General features: G+C 46.8%; 1 protein-coding gene across 1 annotated transcript in view; it reads left to right on the top strand.

Annotated features, from left to right (window-relative positions):
- The window catches only part of LOC126191212 (hemicentin-1-like), a 314,593-nt gene that overhangs the window by 275,222 nt on the left and 23,587 nt on the right, over positions 1 to 15,784 (top strand). The window contains exon 8 of the mRNA XM_049932012.1: positions 12,923 to 13,272. Within this exon, the coding sequence (XP_049787969.1) occupies positions 12,923 to 13,038 (116 nt within the window). The 3' untranslated portion in view covers positions 13,039 to 13,272. The remainder of the gene's footprint in view (positions 1 to 12,922; positions 13,273 to 15,784) is intronic.

Below are 15,784 nucleotides of genomic sequence, written 5' to 3'. Positions count from 1 at the left end.
AAACCTGTTCTAGTGGACGTCTCTGTGTATATGAGACTTTTTTTTCGAAAATTCAGTTTTAATGACGTTGAGGCCTGAAAGTCTTCTGTCCACATCGTTACCAGTAAAAGTTTTGATATAAGAAAACCTTTTAAAAACGTAAGGTGTGTAGGTTACTTATGAACTTGCTACTGTTGAGTGGATATCTAAGAAATAATTTCCTTGTTTTAGAGAGTTGAACTCCCAGGCGCCTAAGCAGCTAGTCTGTAAGAGTGTTCTTCTCCTTTCTAATAGCAGAGCCAGAGAATCGCACCAGTCACGGCGAATTACTTTTCCTTTAAAAAACCAGGGTTATGCCAGTTTTTTGAGGATGCCTTGCTGTTAGAACCATCATCGGCAGATGCGATCGCTAGCAAATGCTTAAGCGGTGGCGTTCGGCTCAAAGTCTTAGCGCCAATGACCTGCTTTAAATTCCTAACTTTCCGCAGTGTCTCAGTAGACTAAGGGCATATGACGCTGCTGATGGTTATCCGTCCGTGGAACGGAGCCACATATGCTGGGATGTTGCATCGGACGGCAATGCAGGATTCCCCACAACGGGCATTTCCTGAGCACCAAACCGATTTTTACATTAGCTTCTCGTTTCCATTGGGCATTATAATATGGCATGGTTGCTTAGATCGGATGACAGCAAAGTAGAACATAGGCGAGACAACCAGGCCTAATACATTCTGTATATACGAGGAGATAATGGAAGAATTCTGTTTACGTGTCGCGTCAAATCTGAGTAATTTCTCGAGTTACCTATAAATAAACTCTAAGAAAAAACATGCGCACCACGAAGAAGTTATGCGAATGGTCACAAACCGTTATTGATAAAGATAAAGACGGAAAATGCAAAATTGAAAACTTCAGTGGCTAATGGATGAATATGTGACGCTGCAGCGAGCGTCATTTCACCGAGCAGCTGGCAACGATAGTAAACAGGTGACATGTCGATATCAGAGCATAAAGTCCTTGCGAATTTCATTCCGTGTGCCCTGCTGCATTGTAACTATGCCTCGCAGAGAGGCGCGCGAACAATACACGCAGATGACAGCATTTTGTGCTCAAAGAAGCCGGTTGGAGTAATCGCCGACTCGCTCGACGTTAGAATAGGAGCAATGCTAGCTTTCGACAATGTTGGTAGGAGTGGCTGAACCATGGCCGAACACAGCGGCTAGAAGGAAGCGGTTGATCTAGGGGGACGACATAACGTGAGGACCGAGCAATCGTCAGAGAGGCACCCAGAGCCCCGCATTCCTGGTGCTTCACTGACGACAAGGATCATTAATAGGCGGCTCACAGAAAGGGGGTGGAACTCAGTGCGACCCTTGCTATGAGTGCCATTGACGTCTGCACACCAACTAGCCCCTTTACAGTGGTGTCGGGTGCAGTCGGCCTGGAATCTCATTAACTGGAGTTGAATTGTGCTTAGTGATGAGTCCCACTTCGAACTGAACCCTGATGGCCAGTGAAGGCGTGTATGGAGACGTCCTGGACAGCAGTGGGATACCAACCTGACTCTCACCTGTCATACGGGCCGACAGCCACTTCACAGTAGGAAGCCTTTGGATGTCATTGATAGTCTGCACCCTTACAGCACAGCGGTAGGACGACCTCCCGCACTGGGGGAGAATTTCTACAGCTTGACATTGTCCTTGCCAAATTCTAACTTATCCAGTGAGGTCATCGGATTTGTCCCCAATTGAGAACATGTGGAGCTTTATGTGCTGGGTCCTCAAACCAGCTCGTGATTTTGGCGATCTAACGCACGAAATGGACAGACTTGGCACGCTGTCCCTCAGGTGGACATCCAACAAGACTATCAATGAATGCCAAGCCGAATAACACCTTGAATAAGGGTCAGAGGTAGACAACTTGTGACTGGCAGCCGTACCTTATCGTTATGTCACGCTGCTAGAAATTGTGTCCATGACTGCACTGGTTGTGTATTACAGAGTGCGGACTAGTACGCGTTGTACCATGCAGCCACAGTTACAATATGCATGGTTTCCTCCTAGGGGATAGTGCTGTTCCTCATACATCATGCCCTAGCGTCCTCTCCTGCCATAGTAATTGGTAATGTCGTGTCCGATTCACTTCTCTTGCTGACTCATCTTGTAGTGGATGTGATACAGCGTTGTGTACAATGGTTCCGTGTTCGAATCTAGAGCTTGCTGCCGACATGGTGCTTACTTGCGGAAAGACAAATAGCAGAGCCGGCCGGAGTGGCCGAGCGGTTAAAGGCGCTACAGTTTGGAACCGCACGACCGCTCCGGTCGCAGGTTCGAATCCTGCCTCGGGCATGGCTGTGTGTGGTGTCCTTAGGTTAGTTAGGTTTAAGTAGTTCTAAGTTCTAGGGGACTTATGACCACAGCAGTTGAGTCCCATAGTGCTCAGAGTCATTTGAACCATTTTTTGACAAATAGCAACGGCCGGGGAAGGCAAAGGCACCAGGCAGCGTGCAGCAAGGTTGTATTAGGAGACCTGTTCGCCACCCCCCTCCCCCAACAACAACCACAGCTTTCAATGTCTGCGGCAGCGTTTCACCGTTTGTCTCACACAGGGCCATTTCAGGAAGCAGGAAATCGTGAAGGGTATACACGAAATGTTCGGACATCAGACTTGGAGGAAAATGTGATTAACACTGTGGAAGGCGACCGCCGTGTTGGCACCACTGGAATGGTCCGCCAGTACTGGGTCAGCCCTTACCACTTACAGCGTGTGCAGGGGTTACTAGCGACAGACTTTCCACATCGGGAGCAGTTTTCTCACTGATCTCTTCACCTGGCAACCACGATTCTAGGATGTGTGTCATCCATTGTATTCACAGATGAGGCCACCTTTACGCTGAGTGGTAACTCCAACTTTCATAACAGTCATCTGTGGGATAGTATGTAGAATCCCTATGGTATGGTGAAAGCAAAACATCAGCTTCGGTGTAGCCGGAATGTGTTGGCGGGGATAATTGGCAGTCATATTTTGGGACCAGTGTTCGTTACACGTCACCTAACAGATCGAAACTAACTGAGTTTCTAGCGGTTGACTTTGCGTCCCCTGCTGGAAGAGGTGCCACTGATGATTCGAATGGTTATGTGCTGCTACATGATGGTGCTCCAGCCCATTTCGCTGTTAACGTCTTGACGCATCTCAGTCGTGTCTCCCGTGGTTCCATGGATCCGACGAGGGGGTCCAGTTGCATGGCCTGCTCGTTCACCTGATGTCAACCTGCGCGATTTCTGGTTACGGGGCCATCTGAAAAGTATCGTGTAAGCAGATCTCTTTCCCGATACGAAGGCAATGGATCATCGTATTCATTCTGCCCTGGACACTGTTCGTATGCAGCCTGGAAGATGTGAATGTGTGAGACCGAACACTCTAGGCGCGTACAGGCATGCTTTGAGGCACATGCAGACCGTTTGTAATACACATTATTTAAACGTGTCTGCTAGGTACAGCGCGTATTAGACCGCAGTCTCTCTAACAGTGTATGATTGAATAAATGGTCTCTAGCATGGAAACCATTCATTTCCGGACACAGGTTCATTAGATGTTTTTTGTTCCGCATCCTCTCATCGATCAATCCCTAGAGTATGTACCTGGTGGAAAAAAATCACCCTATAATTGTTGACTCTCCGAGAAATGTACACTGTCGGAGCTTTAACTACAAACCACAGCCTCATCCAAAACTCATCTCTTGCAGCATCTGCCACTGAAGCTGGTTGATCATCTCTGTGTCGCTTCCGTACCCACTAAACGAAACTATAACGAAACGAGCTGCTCTCATTTGGATCTTCTCTGCTTTCTCCATCAGTCCTATGTGGCATAGATCCCATACTGACGTACTACACTCCTGGAAATTGAAATAAGAACACCGTGAATTCATTGTCCCAGGAAGGGGAAACTTTATTGACACATTCCTGGGGTCAGATACATCACATGATCACACTGACAGAACCACAGGCACATAGACACAGGCAACAGAGCATGCACAATGTCGGCACTAGTACAGTGTATATCCACCTTTCGCAGCAATGCAGGCTGCTATTCTCCCATGGAGACGATCGTAGAGATGCTGGATGTAGTCCTGTGGAACGGCTTGCCATGCCATTTCCACCTGGCGCCTCAGTTGGACCAGCGTTCGTGCTGGACGTGCAGACCGCGTGAGACGACGCTTCATCCAGTCCCAAACATGCTCAATGGCGGACAGATCCGGAGATCTTGCTGGCCAGGGTAGTTGACTTACACCTTCTAGAGCACGTTGGGTGGCACGGGATACATGCGGACGTGCATTGTCCTGTTGGAACAGCAAGTTCCCTTGCCGGTCTAGGAATGGTAGAACGATGGGTTCGATGACGGTTTGGATGTACCGTGCACTATTCAGTGTCCCCTCGACGATCACCAGTGGTGTACAGCCAGTGTAGGAGATCGCTCCCCACACCATGATGCCGGGTGTTGGCCCTGTGTGCCTCGGTCGTATGCAGTCCTGATTGTGGCGCTCACCTGCACGGCGCCAAACACGCATACGACCATCATTGGCACCAAGGCAGAAGCGACTCTCATCGCTGAAGACGACACGTCTCCATTCGTCCCTCCATTCACGCCTGTCGCGACACCACTGGAGGCGGGCTGCACGATGTTGGGGCGTGAGCGGAAGACGGCCTAACGGTGTGCGGGACCGTAGCCCAGCTTAATGGAGACGGTTGCGAATGGTCCTCGCCGATACCCCAGGAGCAACAGTGTCCCTAATTTGCTGGGAAGTGGCGGTGCGGTCCCCTACGGCACTGCGTAGGATCCTACGGTCTTGGCGTGCATCCGTGCGTCGCTGCGGTCCGGTCCCAGGTCGACGGGCACGTGCACCTTCCGCCGACCACTGGCGACAACATCGATGTACTGTGGAGACCTCACGCCCCACGTGTTGAGCAATTGGGCGGTACGTCCACCCGGCCTCCCGCATGCCCACTATACGCCCTCGCTCAAAGTCCGTCAACTGCACATACGGTTCACGTCCACGCTGTCGCGGCATGCTACCAGTGTTAAAGACTGCGATGGAGCTCCGTATGCCACGGCAAACTGGCTGACACTGACGGCGGCGGTGCACAAATGCTGCGCAGCTAGCGCCATTCGACGGCCAACACCGCGGTTCCTGGTGTGTCCGCTGTGCCGTGCGTGTGATCATTGCTTGTACAGCCCTCTCGCAGTGTCCGGAGCAAGTATGGTGGGTCTGACACACCGGTGTCAATGTGTTCTTTTTTCCATTTCCAGGAGCGTATATTCAAGTATTGGTCAAACGAGTGTTTTGTAAGCTACTTACTTTGCTGTTGGAATACATTCCCGTGGATTCTTCCAACGAATCTCAGGCTGCCATCTGCCTTCCTAGTGATTAATTTTATGTGGTCGTTCCATTTCAAATAGCACCGTACATAAAGTCCTAGATATTTATGGAAGTAATTGCTTCCAGCTATTGTCCTGCAACTGCTAAATCATATAATAAAGAATCTTACCTAATACGCTACCTATCGGGTCATTAACACATATTGCGGAAAGTAATGGTCCTATAAACCAACGGCCTTGCTGCAGTCTCTCGCGTCCGTCGGCCGTCGTAATTTAATTTAGTATTTGCTACAGAAATTGATTAGTAATAGTGATTGTTGCCGACCTACGTGGTGGGCCTTAATCAAAATGATTTTTCATTCAATTTTGATTTACAATTAAATGCTTTTGTGAAGTTCTCTTTTTTAACAATATTAACACTCAGTGGAAATTATTTGTTACGTTAATGAACGTTAGACTCGCTGAATCTTAAAACATGAGCATATAAGTTGAACATGGAATAAACATTTCATATGAATTTCCTCGGCCAGTCAGTTCACTTCAAAGCAAAAATCTTTAGTTATTAATTACAATTGCGGCCCACACACGCGTGAGAGTATTTTTTTCTTACCTCCGTTAATCACTGCATTGTAATCGGAGTCCTGGCTCTGGCTGTCGGCTGTGGCACTGAAAATAAGAACCTTAAAGCTACGTATTTTCTGCAGCGTCGGGCGGCTGTGGAGAAAGATGTATATTACCTTAATAGTGGACGAGTTTTTCGCTTCCGCTAATTTTTATAATTTGGTATCGCTACGTAATGGCGTCATTGGCTGCATCGGTAGCTGCGTTTGTTGGACTGTAAAATACTCGAATGCAGGTTAATTTAAGGAAGACTGATATGAAATCGGGATCACCTCATACAAATTAAAAGTGAACAATAATATTAAATCAATATATTATGTGCTTAATTAAGTACAAATATGCTTACATTTGCCAGCACTCGCAAGATGTCCGTCTACAAGCAACCAAGACAAGAGAAGAAGTGAAGACGAGTAAAAAATTGGCGAAAGAGCGTCTCTTGTCGTCTCTTTAGATCATTTTGTTATATTTCTTTGCCCTCGAAACTTACATAGAGAAATTATTATAAGACGGATACATGATAAAAATGTATGTTCACCTGAGCGGCTGGTGTCCACTTATTATTCAATTTTTAAATGTCTCTTCTTTAGAAATACTGTTTTTTTTAAGTCTTTTCTTATTATTTCGCTGGGGACGCTATCAGTCATAACACCGGTTCCAGTCTGATGACCGAATTTGTCGGGCTGGGCTAGCGCTTGGATGCCTAACCATCCAGTCTATCGATCGCTGTTGGCTAGTGGGGGGCACTGAGCCCTTGCGAGGCAAATTGAGAAGCTACTTTAGTCAGAAGTAGCGGCTGCGGTCTCGTAAACTGACATAGGGCCGGGAGAGCGATGTGCTAGCCACATACCCCTCCACATCGGCATCTATTGACGCCTGTGGTCTGAGGGTGACACGGCGGCTGGTCGGTACCGTTGGGAACTCATGGCCTGTTGGGTGGGGTTAAATTTTCGTAATGGTCATATAGCTCTCCCCTGGCGCAGACCGTAACTTACTTTTACCTCTTAATACTTCTCTCCGTCTAGAATACCATGGTGTGTTCAGTCTGCTAGAAACCCTGCAGTCTAATCACACAGCTCGTCTGATATTCCGTGCATTCGTCTTTCGCTCATTAGGCGGCATTGCGTAACTGTATGCCTTCCACAAGTCAAAAACATGGACTCTACCTGGCCGCCTGTCTCTACTGCTTTCTGGGTCGCTTGGAACGAACAGAGCCAACTGTGTGTCACACCATCGTTGCTTTCAGAACCCATGTTACTTCCTACAGAGGAAATTTTCGCTCTTCGAAAATCTCATAATACTCGGGCATGAAACATGTTTCAAAGTTCTACAACTGACCGACATCAGAGAAATAGGCCTATAGTTTGGTGCGTCTCTTCGCTGACCTATCTCGAAAACGGGGATGACCTGTGCTTTTTACCAATCATCCGTTACATTTCGCTCGACCAAAGACCTGGCGGTACACTGCTTCTAGAAGAGGGGCAAATTCTTTCGCATACTCTGTGTAGAACCGTATTAGTATGCCGACAGGTGTTGCTTCTGTTGTAAAACGGGATTTTATATTGAATAACTCAAGTTTATTTTCCTTACGTAGTTCTCAGCTTTCGTAATACTTCCCGTCTCAGATACCAAGAAGATTGCCAGGTCGTAATCGCCTCAGCGATAGACGATGTTACCAATTTCTCAATGAACGGAACACGAAAACGACCGGTTGCTGCAGCTGTCCATGTTGCAAGACACGCGTTAAGCTATACGAGCAGTTCTAGTCGAATAAACACTAATTTATACCAAAATAAACAGTGTAGAAATTAGATTTTATGGCGAAGGTTTTCAAGAAATTGTTCTATGGGCTATATTTTCGTCTGACATTTTTCTTTTAATTGTTCCAGCTGCAGAGGAGAAAAATCACGTTTTGAGTCTAAGCTCTCAGTTCGCTTGCGTATGTTCTTACTGTGTGAGAAGTTCCTTGTAATTGACGAGACCTTTGTTATTTGTACAGGTTTGTTTCCGGTGCGTAGAGCACTTTTATCGCGGAGAAGGGGAGACTGATGCAGTGTTTAGCACTAAAGCGGGACAAAGTGGTTGCTGTCGTCACGAAATGCGCCGCTCATGCAAAGAGGCTTACGTGGTATGGCCTTTTCGTGTTCGTACGAAAACACCTCTTCTTACACGGCGGAAACGTCAGTAGTCATGTATGGACTGGAACATGTCGACAGGCTTCCGTTCGACAGCTCCTACGGATAAGGGCCTAAATTTAAGTAATGTAAATGACTGTAGGAATTTAAAGATTAGAATGTACAAAACTATTATTCTACCAGTTATGCTGTATGGGTGTGAGACTTGGTCTCTCACTGTGCAAAGTGAAAAGCCCTTTCGAGTATTTGAAAACAAAATTTCGAGGAAAATTTTTGGAGCAAAAAGGGATGACATTAGCGGAGAGTAGCAAAAACTGCATAACGAAGAGGTTCACGGACTCTATTCAAGCCCTGACATAATCAGTATTATTAAATCACGTAGGCTGCGATGGGCGGGTCACGTAACTCGAATGGATGAGGGCAGGGCAGCGCGCAGAGTACTGGTAGGGCACCTAGAGGGAAAACGTCCTGTGGGGAGACCGAGGCGTAGAGGGGAGGACAATGTGAAGGCTGATTTGAGGAGCCTAGGTATTGAATTTGAATGAAAGGAAATAGCCCAAGACAGGGACAGATGGCGAAAATACGTCGCTGCGGTAATGGACTCTCGAGTCCGGTATGACCAGTGAGTAAGTAATTAAGTAAATTAGTCTGTAATGAAGTGGTGTAATAATCTCCTTGTCCGCAGCTCGTGGTCGTGCGGTAGCGTTCTCGCTTCCCGCGCCCGGGTTCCCGGGTTCGATTCCTGGCGGGGTCAGGGATTTTCTCTGCCTCGTGATGACTGGGTGTTGTGTGATGTCCTTAGGTTAGTTAGGGGACTGGTGCCCATAGATGTTAAATCCCATAGTGTTCAGAGCCATTTGAACCAATAATCTGCTTATTTTACACTGAATAGAATGAAGCGTGTTATTTAACAGCGATTAATTCCATGTGTGCTCTTCTGCGCCACAATAATGAAATCAAATTTGCTGAGCAACATAAGAAAAGAAAGCTCTACTCGTACGCTCGCATTCCAACTTCGTTCAAATGTGCAAAAAGCAGAATCAAGAAACTCAAAAAATATTTTTTGTCAAACTTGATTCACTGTCAGCCATTTCGTCGTTCGTGTGCCGTTTTAAAGGAGGCAGAACACTGCGATCTTTTTCTGTGAAACAGTTTTGAAAAAAAAGGCTAGTATTTCGGCCTTTACCATGTCGTCCTTCGCTTCAGTGCCATTATGATCTGAGACTGCGTGGACAGATGGATTCCATCCGGTTGATTTCTTTAATATAAGTCCAAATTTCTTACAAATTCCCTAGGGTCATTAGACAGTATTTTGCATTATTAAAGAAGCAGTAGAAAATAGAATGCGCGTTAACTTTGTCAACACAGACAGCGGCTATAATATTAGCAGTGGCTAGAAGCGAGGTCTGGACGCAGACAAGACTCAGAGAAATGCACTGTACTGTTTACGTTCCTACGAGACCATGGAAACCACCAGTGGACAAATGGAAATAATCTCTGGTAGCATGATGTAACGATGTCTACAGGCTGTAAATGATCTCCACACGACACGATAGGAAAGTCTGTCGTTTCTGAGAAAGACAATGGGAATTTCGTCGAAGATCCGAGATTTTACCAAAATTCGACGCGACAGGTAAACCGGCGAACTCTTTGCACAGGGATATCTTTCCGAGAATAAACAATGTCATAGTTGTGTAAGCTCCTTAAGGCAATATCGTGTAAGGTATAATAGTACCAGTGGGATAAATCTAAGCAGCTCATATACACTGGCGGGGAAAAGAATCCCAGCACTAACAAGGAATTGTGTGACATAAACGAAAATTGGTTGCCGTCAAAGATATCTGTTCCCGTTTCGCGCCAGTCGCATTAGAGTGGCGCGCTTGTAGCGCCATTATGAGCATGCAAATCAGGTTTCCTTTAAATACGCGCTGTAACGGTTGTAAGGCATCAGTTACGTTTGAGAATTGCGGTGGTGAGTTTATGTAAGCCACTCCTCCCGAACAGGTGATGAAGGCCTAACGCTGCTGACCGGCCGCCAAGTCATCCTCAGCACATAGGCGTCACTGGATAAGGATATGGAGGGGCATGTGGTCAGCACACCGCTCTCCCGGCCGTATGTCAGTTTCCGAGACCAGAGCCGCTACTTCTCCATCAAGTATCTCCTCAGTTTGCCTCACAAGGGCTGAGTGCACCCCGCTTACCAACAGCGCTCCGCAGACCGGATGGCCACCCATCCAAGTGCCAGCCCAGCCCGACAGCGCTTAACTTCGGTGATCTGATGAAAACTGCTGTTACCACGGCGACAAGGCCGTTGGATTATGTAAGTCAGGAATACCTTTAAGGCATCACCTCACTGAATCTGAAAGAGATCGTGCAATAGGGTTAAGAGAAACTGGATGTTCATTCTGCGATCTTGCAGAACTACTTGACAGGAATGTAACCACTGTACATGACTACTGGAAGCGTGGGCCGCAGGAATGTATGGTCGCTACAAGACCGGGATGTGGACGGCCTCGTGGCACCACCGAAAGAGACCATCTTGATCGGCGTAAGGCTCTGGCTCATCTGAAGCAGCAGTCTGAGCAGCACTTGGCACCACAGTGACGCAGCCGTTAAAAATCTGTTACTCCAAAGGACATCTCGCGAGCTAATTGGAGGCCAGGATGGAGGTCTGTTGTGTTTTCTGATGAAAGGTTATTCTTCATCGGTGCCAGTGAAGGCCGTGTGTTGGTTAGAAGGAGGCCAGCTGAGGGCCTAAAATCAGCCTGTTTGCATGCTAGACGCACTGGACTTACACTTGGAGTTATGGTCTGGGTTATGATTTCGTAAGATAGCAAAAGCACACTCGTGCTTACCCCACGCGCCCTGATGCAAATTTGTACGTCATTCCGGTCATTAGACCTTTTGTACTGCCATACATGAACAGCACTGCAGAGAGTATTTTGCAACAGGATAACGGTCGCCCTCATACTGCTGATGTAAAGCAAGATGCTCTACAGAGTGTCGACGTGTTGCCCTGGCCTGGTCGATCAGCAGATCTGTCTCTAGTCGACATCATCTGACATCATCTGACGACAGCTTCATCCACAAACAGCATTAACCGTTCCTGTGTTGATTGCCGAAGTGTAAGAGGAATGGAAGTCCACCCCACAAACTGACAAGCGGCACCTGTACAACACAATGCATGCACGTTTGGATGTTTGCATTTGTCTGTTACAACCGCTTACTAATGTACCAACATTTCAAAATTGCATTGGCTTGTCTCCTACTTACATTAACCTGTGATGTTAAACATGTTACCTAGACAAAAGTACACTACTGGTCATTTAAACTGTTACACCACGGAGATGACGTGCTACAGACGCGAAATTTAACCGACAGGAAGAAGATGCTGTGATACGCAAATGATTAGCTTTTCAGAGCAAGGTTGGCGTCGGTGGCGACACCTACAACGTGCTGACATGAGAAAAGTTTCCAACCGATTTCTCAGCAGTTGACCGGCGTTTCCTGGTCAAACGTTGTTGTGATGCCTCGTGTAAGGAGGAGAAATGCGTTCCATCACGTTTCTCACTTTGATAAAGGTCGGATTGTAGCCTATTACGATTGCGGCTTATCGTATCGCGACATTGCTGCTCGCGTTGGTCGAGATCCAATTACTGTACGCAGAATATAGAATCGGTGGGTTCAGGAGGGTAATACGGAACGCCGTGCTGGATCCCAGCGGCCTCGTATCACGAGCAGTCGAGATGACAGGCGCCGTGCAGCCACGTCTCGATCCCTGAGTCTACAGATGGGGATCTTTGCAAGACAACAACCATCTGCACGAACAGTTCGACGACGTTTGCAGCAGCATGGACTATCAGCTCGGAAACCATGGCTGCGGTTATCCTTGACACTGCATCACAGACAGGAACGCCTCCGATGGTATACTCAACGACGAACCTGGGTGCACGAATGGCAAAACGTCATTTTTTTGGATGAATCCAGGTTCTGTTTACAGCATCATGATGGTCTCATCCGTGTTTGGCGACATCGCGGTGAACACACATTGGAATCGTGTATTCGTCATCGCCATACTGGCGTATCACCCGGCGTGATGGTATGGGGTGCCATTGGTTACACGTCTCGGTCAGCACTTGTTCGCATTGACAGCACTTCGAACAGTGGACGTTACATTTCAGATGTGTTGCGACCCGTGGCTCTACCCATCATTCGATCCCTGCGAAACCCTACATTTCAGCAGGATAATGCACGACCGATGTTGCAGGTCCTGTACGGGCCTTTCTGGATACAGAAAATGTTCGATTGCTGCCCTGGCCAGCACATTCTCCAGATCTCTCACCAATTGAAAACGCCTGGTCAATGGTGGCCGAGCAACGGGCTCATCACAATACGCCAGTCACTACTCTTGATGAACTGTGGTATCGTGTTGAGGCTGCATGGGCAGCTGTGCCTGTACACGCCATCCAAGCTCTGTTTGACTCAATGCCCAGGCGTATCAAGGTCGTTATTACGGCCAGAGGTGGTTGTTCTGGATACTGATTTCTCAGGATCTATGCACCAAAATTGCGTGAAAATGTAATGACATGTCAGTTATAGTATAATATATTTGTCCAACGAATACCCGTTTATCATCTGCATTTCTTCTTGGTGTAGCAATTTTAATGGCCAGTAGTGTATTGCTGAAATTCCATTCCTATACGTTGATTACCTGTTGGTGTTTCGATTTTTTTCACTTACTGTACTTTGCAGCCAAACGTTTTGTTGCATGTCCCTCGAAGCAGATTCTGATGGTTACGCCATTTCTCTTACAGGTGACAATATAGCAGCGATCCAGAAGCAAGAAGTTTCCTACGCGTTTCACCACTCGTCGGCGAGGCCAGCAGTCGTCAGTATAGCAATTGCCGTTCTGAGGGAACTTTGGCGATGACAACACTTTACTGCCGTGTCCGCCTTTGTAGCGTCGAAGGCGCCCTGCACAGGTCTGAGAGTGCTGTCAACTTTTTCGCACAGCCGTTCTGGATGCGTTCTTCAAGGCGCCATTCCTCCGGAAAGGATCTTTTGAAGATGTTTGCTGGGTTCTTGAAATCGCACAACGTTACAGGGACTCAACAAAACACGTGTATGCCACTGCTTTGGGCACTTCACTCTTTGCCAAAGCAAGGTGAGTCATGTTTTTCGATTCTAGCACCACACAGAGCTTAAAAACATTTACTCCTATTCCTGGAAATTAGCTACGATAAAATAAGAATCCCAATTGTAATACATATTAAATGAAAGGCTTTCACCAGCGAACGTGTGCACATTTGGTAAATCGTCCGGTTTGTACTGACACGTTCCTTGAAATTTTTCCGTTCTTAACGTGTCGTCGATAGCTGCCCTGGACATCTTTAGAATGCTAGTTGTTTCACTGAGTCTTACCTACTTACGGTTCAGACATCGGAGAGGGACACAAAGAGGTTGAACGAAAATATGCAAACACAGCGATAAAAGCATGCTTGAATATAAATGCAGATGCTAGTCAATCCTGCAGACGGTGCTGTTTTATTGGATGGCGCCTGTGCAATGCCCTCAATACGGTTCATGTGTTAGTACTGGTTACAATAGTGTTCCTCGTATCTGGGAATGCATTGCTTCAGAGGTAAGTGAACTCGAACGTGGCCAAATTGTTGGTGCTAATACAGTGTTCCAACTACCTAGGTAGTCGAAGTGTTCGGTGTTTCAGGAGCCACCATATCGAAGATTTATGTCACATAAGCTCGACTACGCAGCAATGGAAGAAAGTCATTCGGTTGGACTAGTATTGTTTCACACTATTTCCAAGTTCTGACAGACTTTCAGTCACAAGAGTGGAACATGGTGGGGGTTCGGTGGGGATGATAGCAACTCTGTCGTGGTATTCCATGGGCTCCATAGGTGCTGCCAAGTATTATGTGAACATTTTGGCTGCTCAGTCCCATCTCCTCGTACAACGTTTGTTCCACAGTGGTGATGCGGTGTTCCAATACGACTGAGCGCTTGTTAACATAGCTCACATCGTCTAGAATTGGTCTTTTTGAGCATAAGGATGAATTGTCGCATCTCCCCTGGTTACCACAGTGACCAGGTATTAATATTATTGAACCTATGTGCTGCTTGGGAGAGAACAACTAGTGAAACATTTGACATTAATACATTGAAAACAGAGATAAAAAAGAAAAACGCACAATGGACCTTAACTGGAAAGCCCCAAAAGGATCAATACTCGGTTTCTCAAGGAGAATCTGGTCTGTGTGTGGATATTCTGCCTGTCAGCATGACATTTGTTGACTTAGTTGAGCGTAATATCGCTACTAAATCATAAACCAATGTGAGCCGTGGCTTCCTCATGTTGTGTGTTGGATTAAACCGTGGTTGCTATTCTGTGTTTAGTCTACCGTGGTTATTGCGATTGTGCTGTCATCCTCGCTTTCTGCGGGTGGCAGCAGCGGTGTGTATCGATACTCGCACTTTGGACTATCTTTGGCCTGGCGCTTGTAGTTTCCGGCTGGGCTGTGCGCGGGCAGTTCGTTGGTTGGCGTGGAGCAGCGAGGAAATCTCCGCGGCGCATGGTTTGGCCGGACCCACTGGCGGCCTCTATGCGGTGTCGGAGTGTGTGGTGCTGTTCCCATTGCTACAAGGTTCGTGGCTCACCGATCCTGGACATGAAAGTTAAGTTTTGACTTAATCTACCAGCAAGTCACGACTGTTCACAGTGTGTCGTTTGAAGTTCGTTGTCGGCTGTTGGGATATTCCCGTGAGCAACAACGTGTGTTATTAAGTTGGCAAATTTTAGCCACCCTCTGGTGGAGTATAACTGTACTTGGTTATTTGAATTGAAGTGTACCAGCGGAATATTCTGCCTTGTGGCCATTAACGTTCCGGTTACCTGCCCTGGTCGTTGACATAAATTCAGGCAGTGTATTTTCCTCATTGTGTTGTCGCTGTCCAGCACGGTGTGTAGTTTGACAGCTCAATGTATAATTCGTTGTGAGCGCCAATACCATCTACGTTGTTCCATTGAACTCCCTCTTGTGTGCAGGTTGCGTGAAGCAGAGGTTATCTTGTCGGTGGGTCCGTTGACTGTGTGTCGGTTGTGTTGTCGTGGGATCGACAATGATTGGGCCGACTATCTGTCTCACCTAAGTGAGCATTAGCGTTTTAATTCCAGGTTGACCCTCGGAAATTCTAAACGCCCTTGGGTCTAGTACCTTTTCTTGTTTGGTCTTGTTGTTTGTACTTGTATGGCTTCTAGCCGATCTTTAGAGTAAAGTTGTTTGCCCTTAAGACGTCAGATGGTTTGGGCCTTCAGTCTAATTTAAGAACTGTTTTACATGAAGTCTTTGGCATTTTTAAAATTAATGTTATTGAGTCTTAAGTGTTGGGCCTTCAGCTGATTTTTAATTGAAGTTGTTTGCTCTTAAAGTGTCAGATTCTTTGGGCATTCTGCCTAATTAAGGAACTATTTTAAGATAAGGCATTGGCTTCTAAATCTCTGATTTTGGTTGAGCTTTAAGTTATTGACTTTCAGCCGTTTTTAAATTAAACTGCTCTTGCCCTGAAGACATAAAATTGTAGGGCGCATTCAGCCGCTAATTAAGAGCCAAACCGAAGGCTGAGTTCTTTTTTTTAATTCTTTCTTGGGTCTTTTAATGTTT

The sequence above is a fragment of the Schistocerca cancellata genome, chromosome 6 (assembly GCF_023864275.1).
Source record: "Schistocerca cancellata isolate TAMUIC-IGC-003103 chromosome 6, iqSchCanc2.1, whole genome shotgun sequence".
In the NCBI taxonomy this organism is placed as follows: Eukaryota; Metazoa; Arthropoda; class Insecta; order Orthoptera; family Acrididae; genus Schistocerca; species Schistocerca cancellata.
This window is presented reverse-complemented; position numbering and strand designations above follow the sequence as displayed.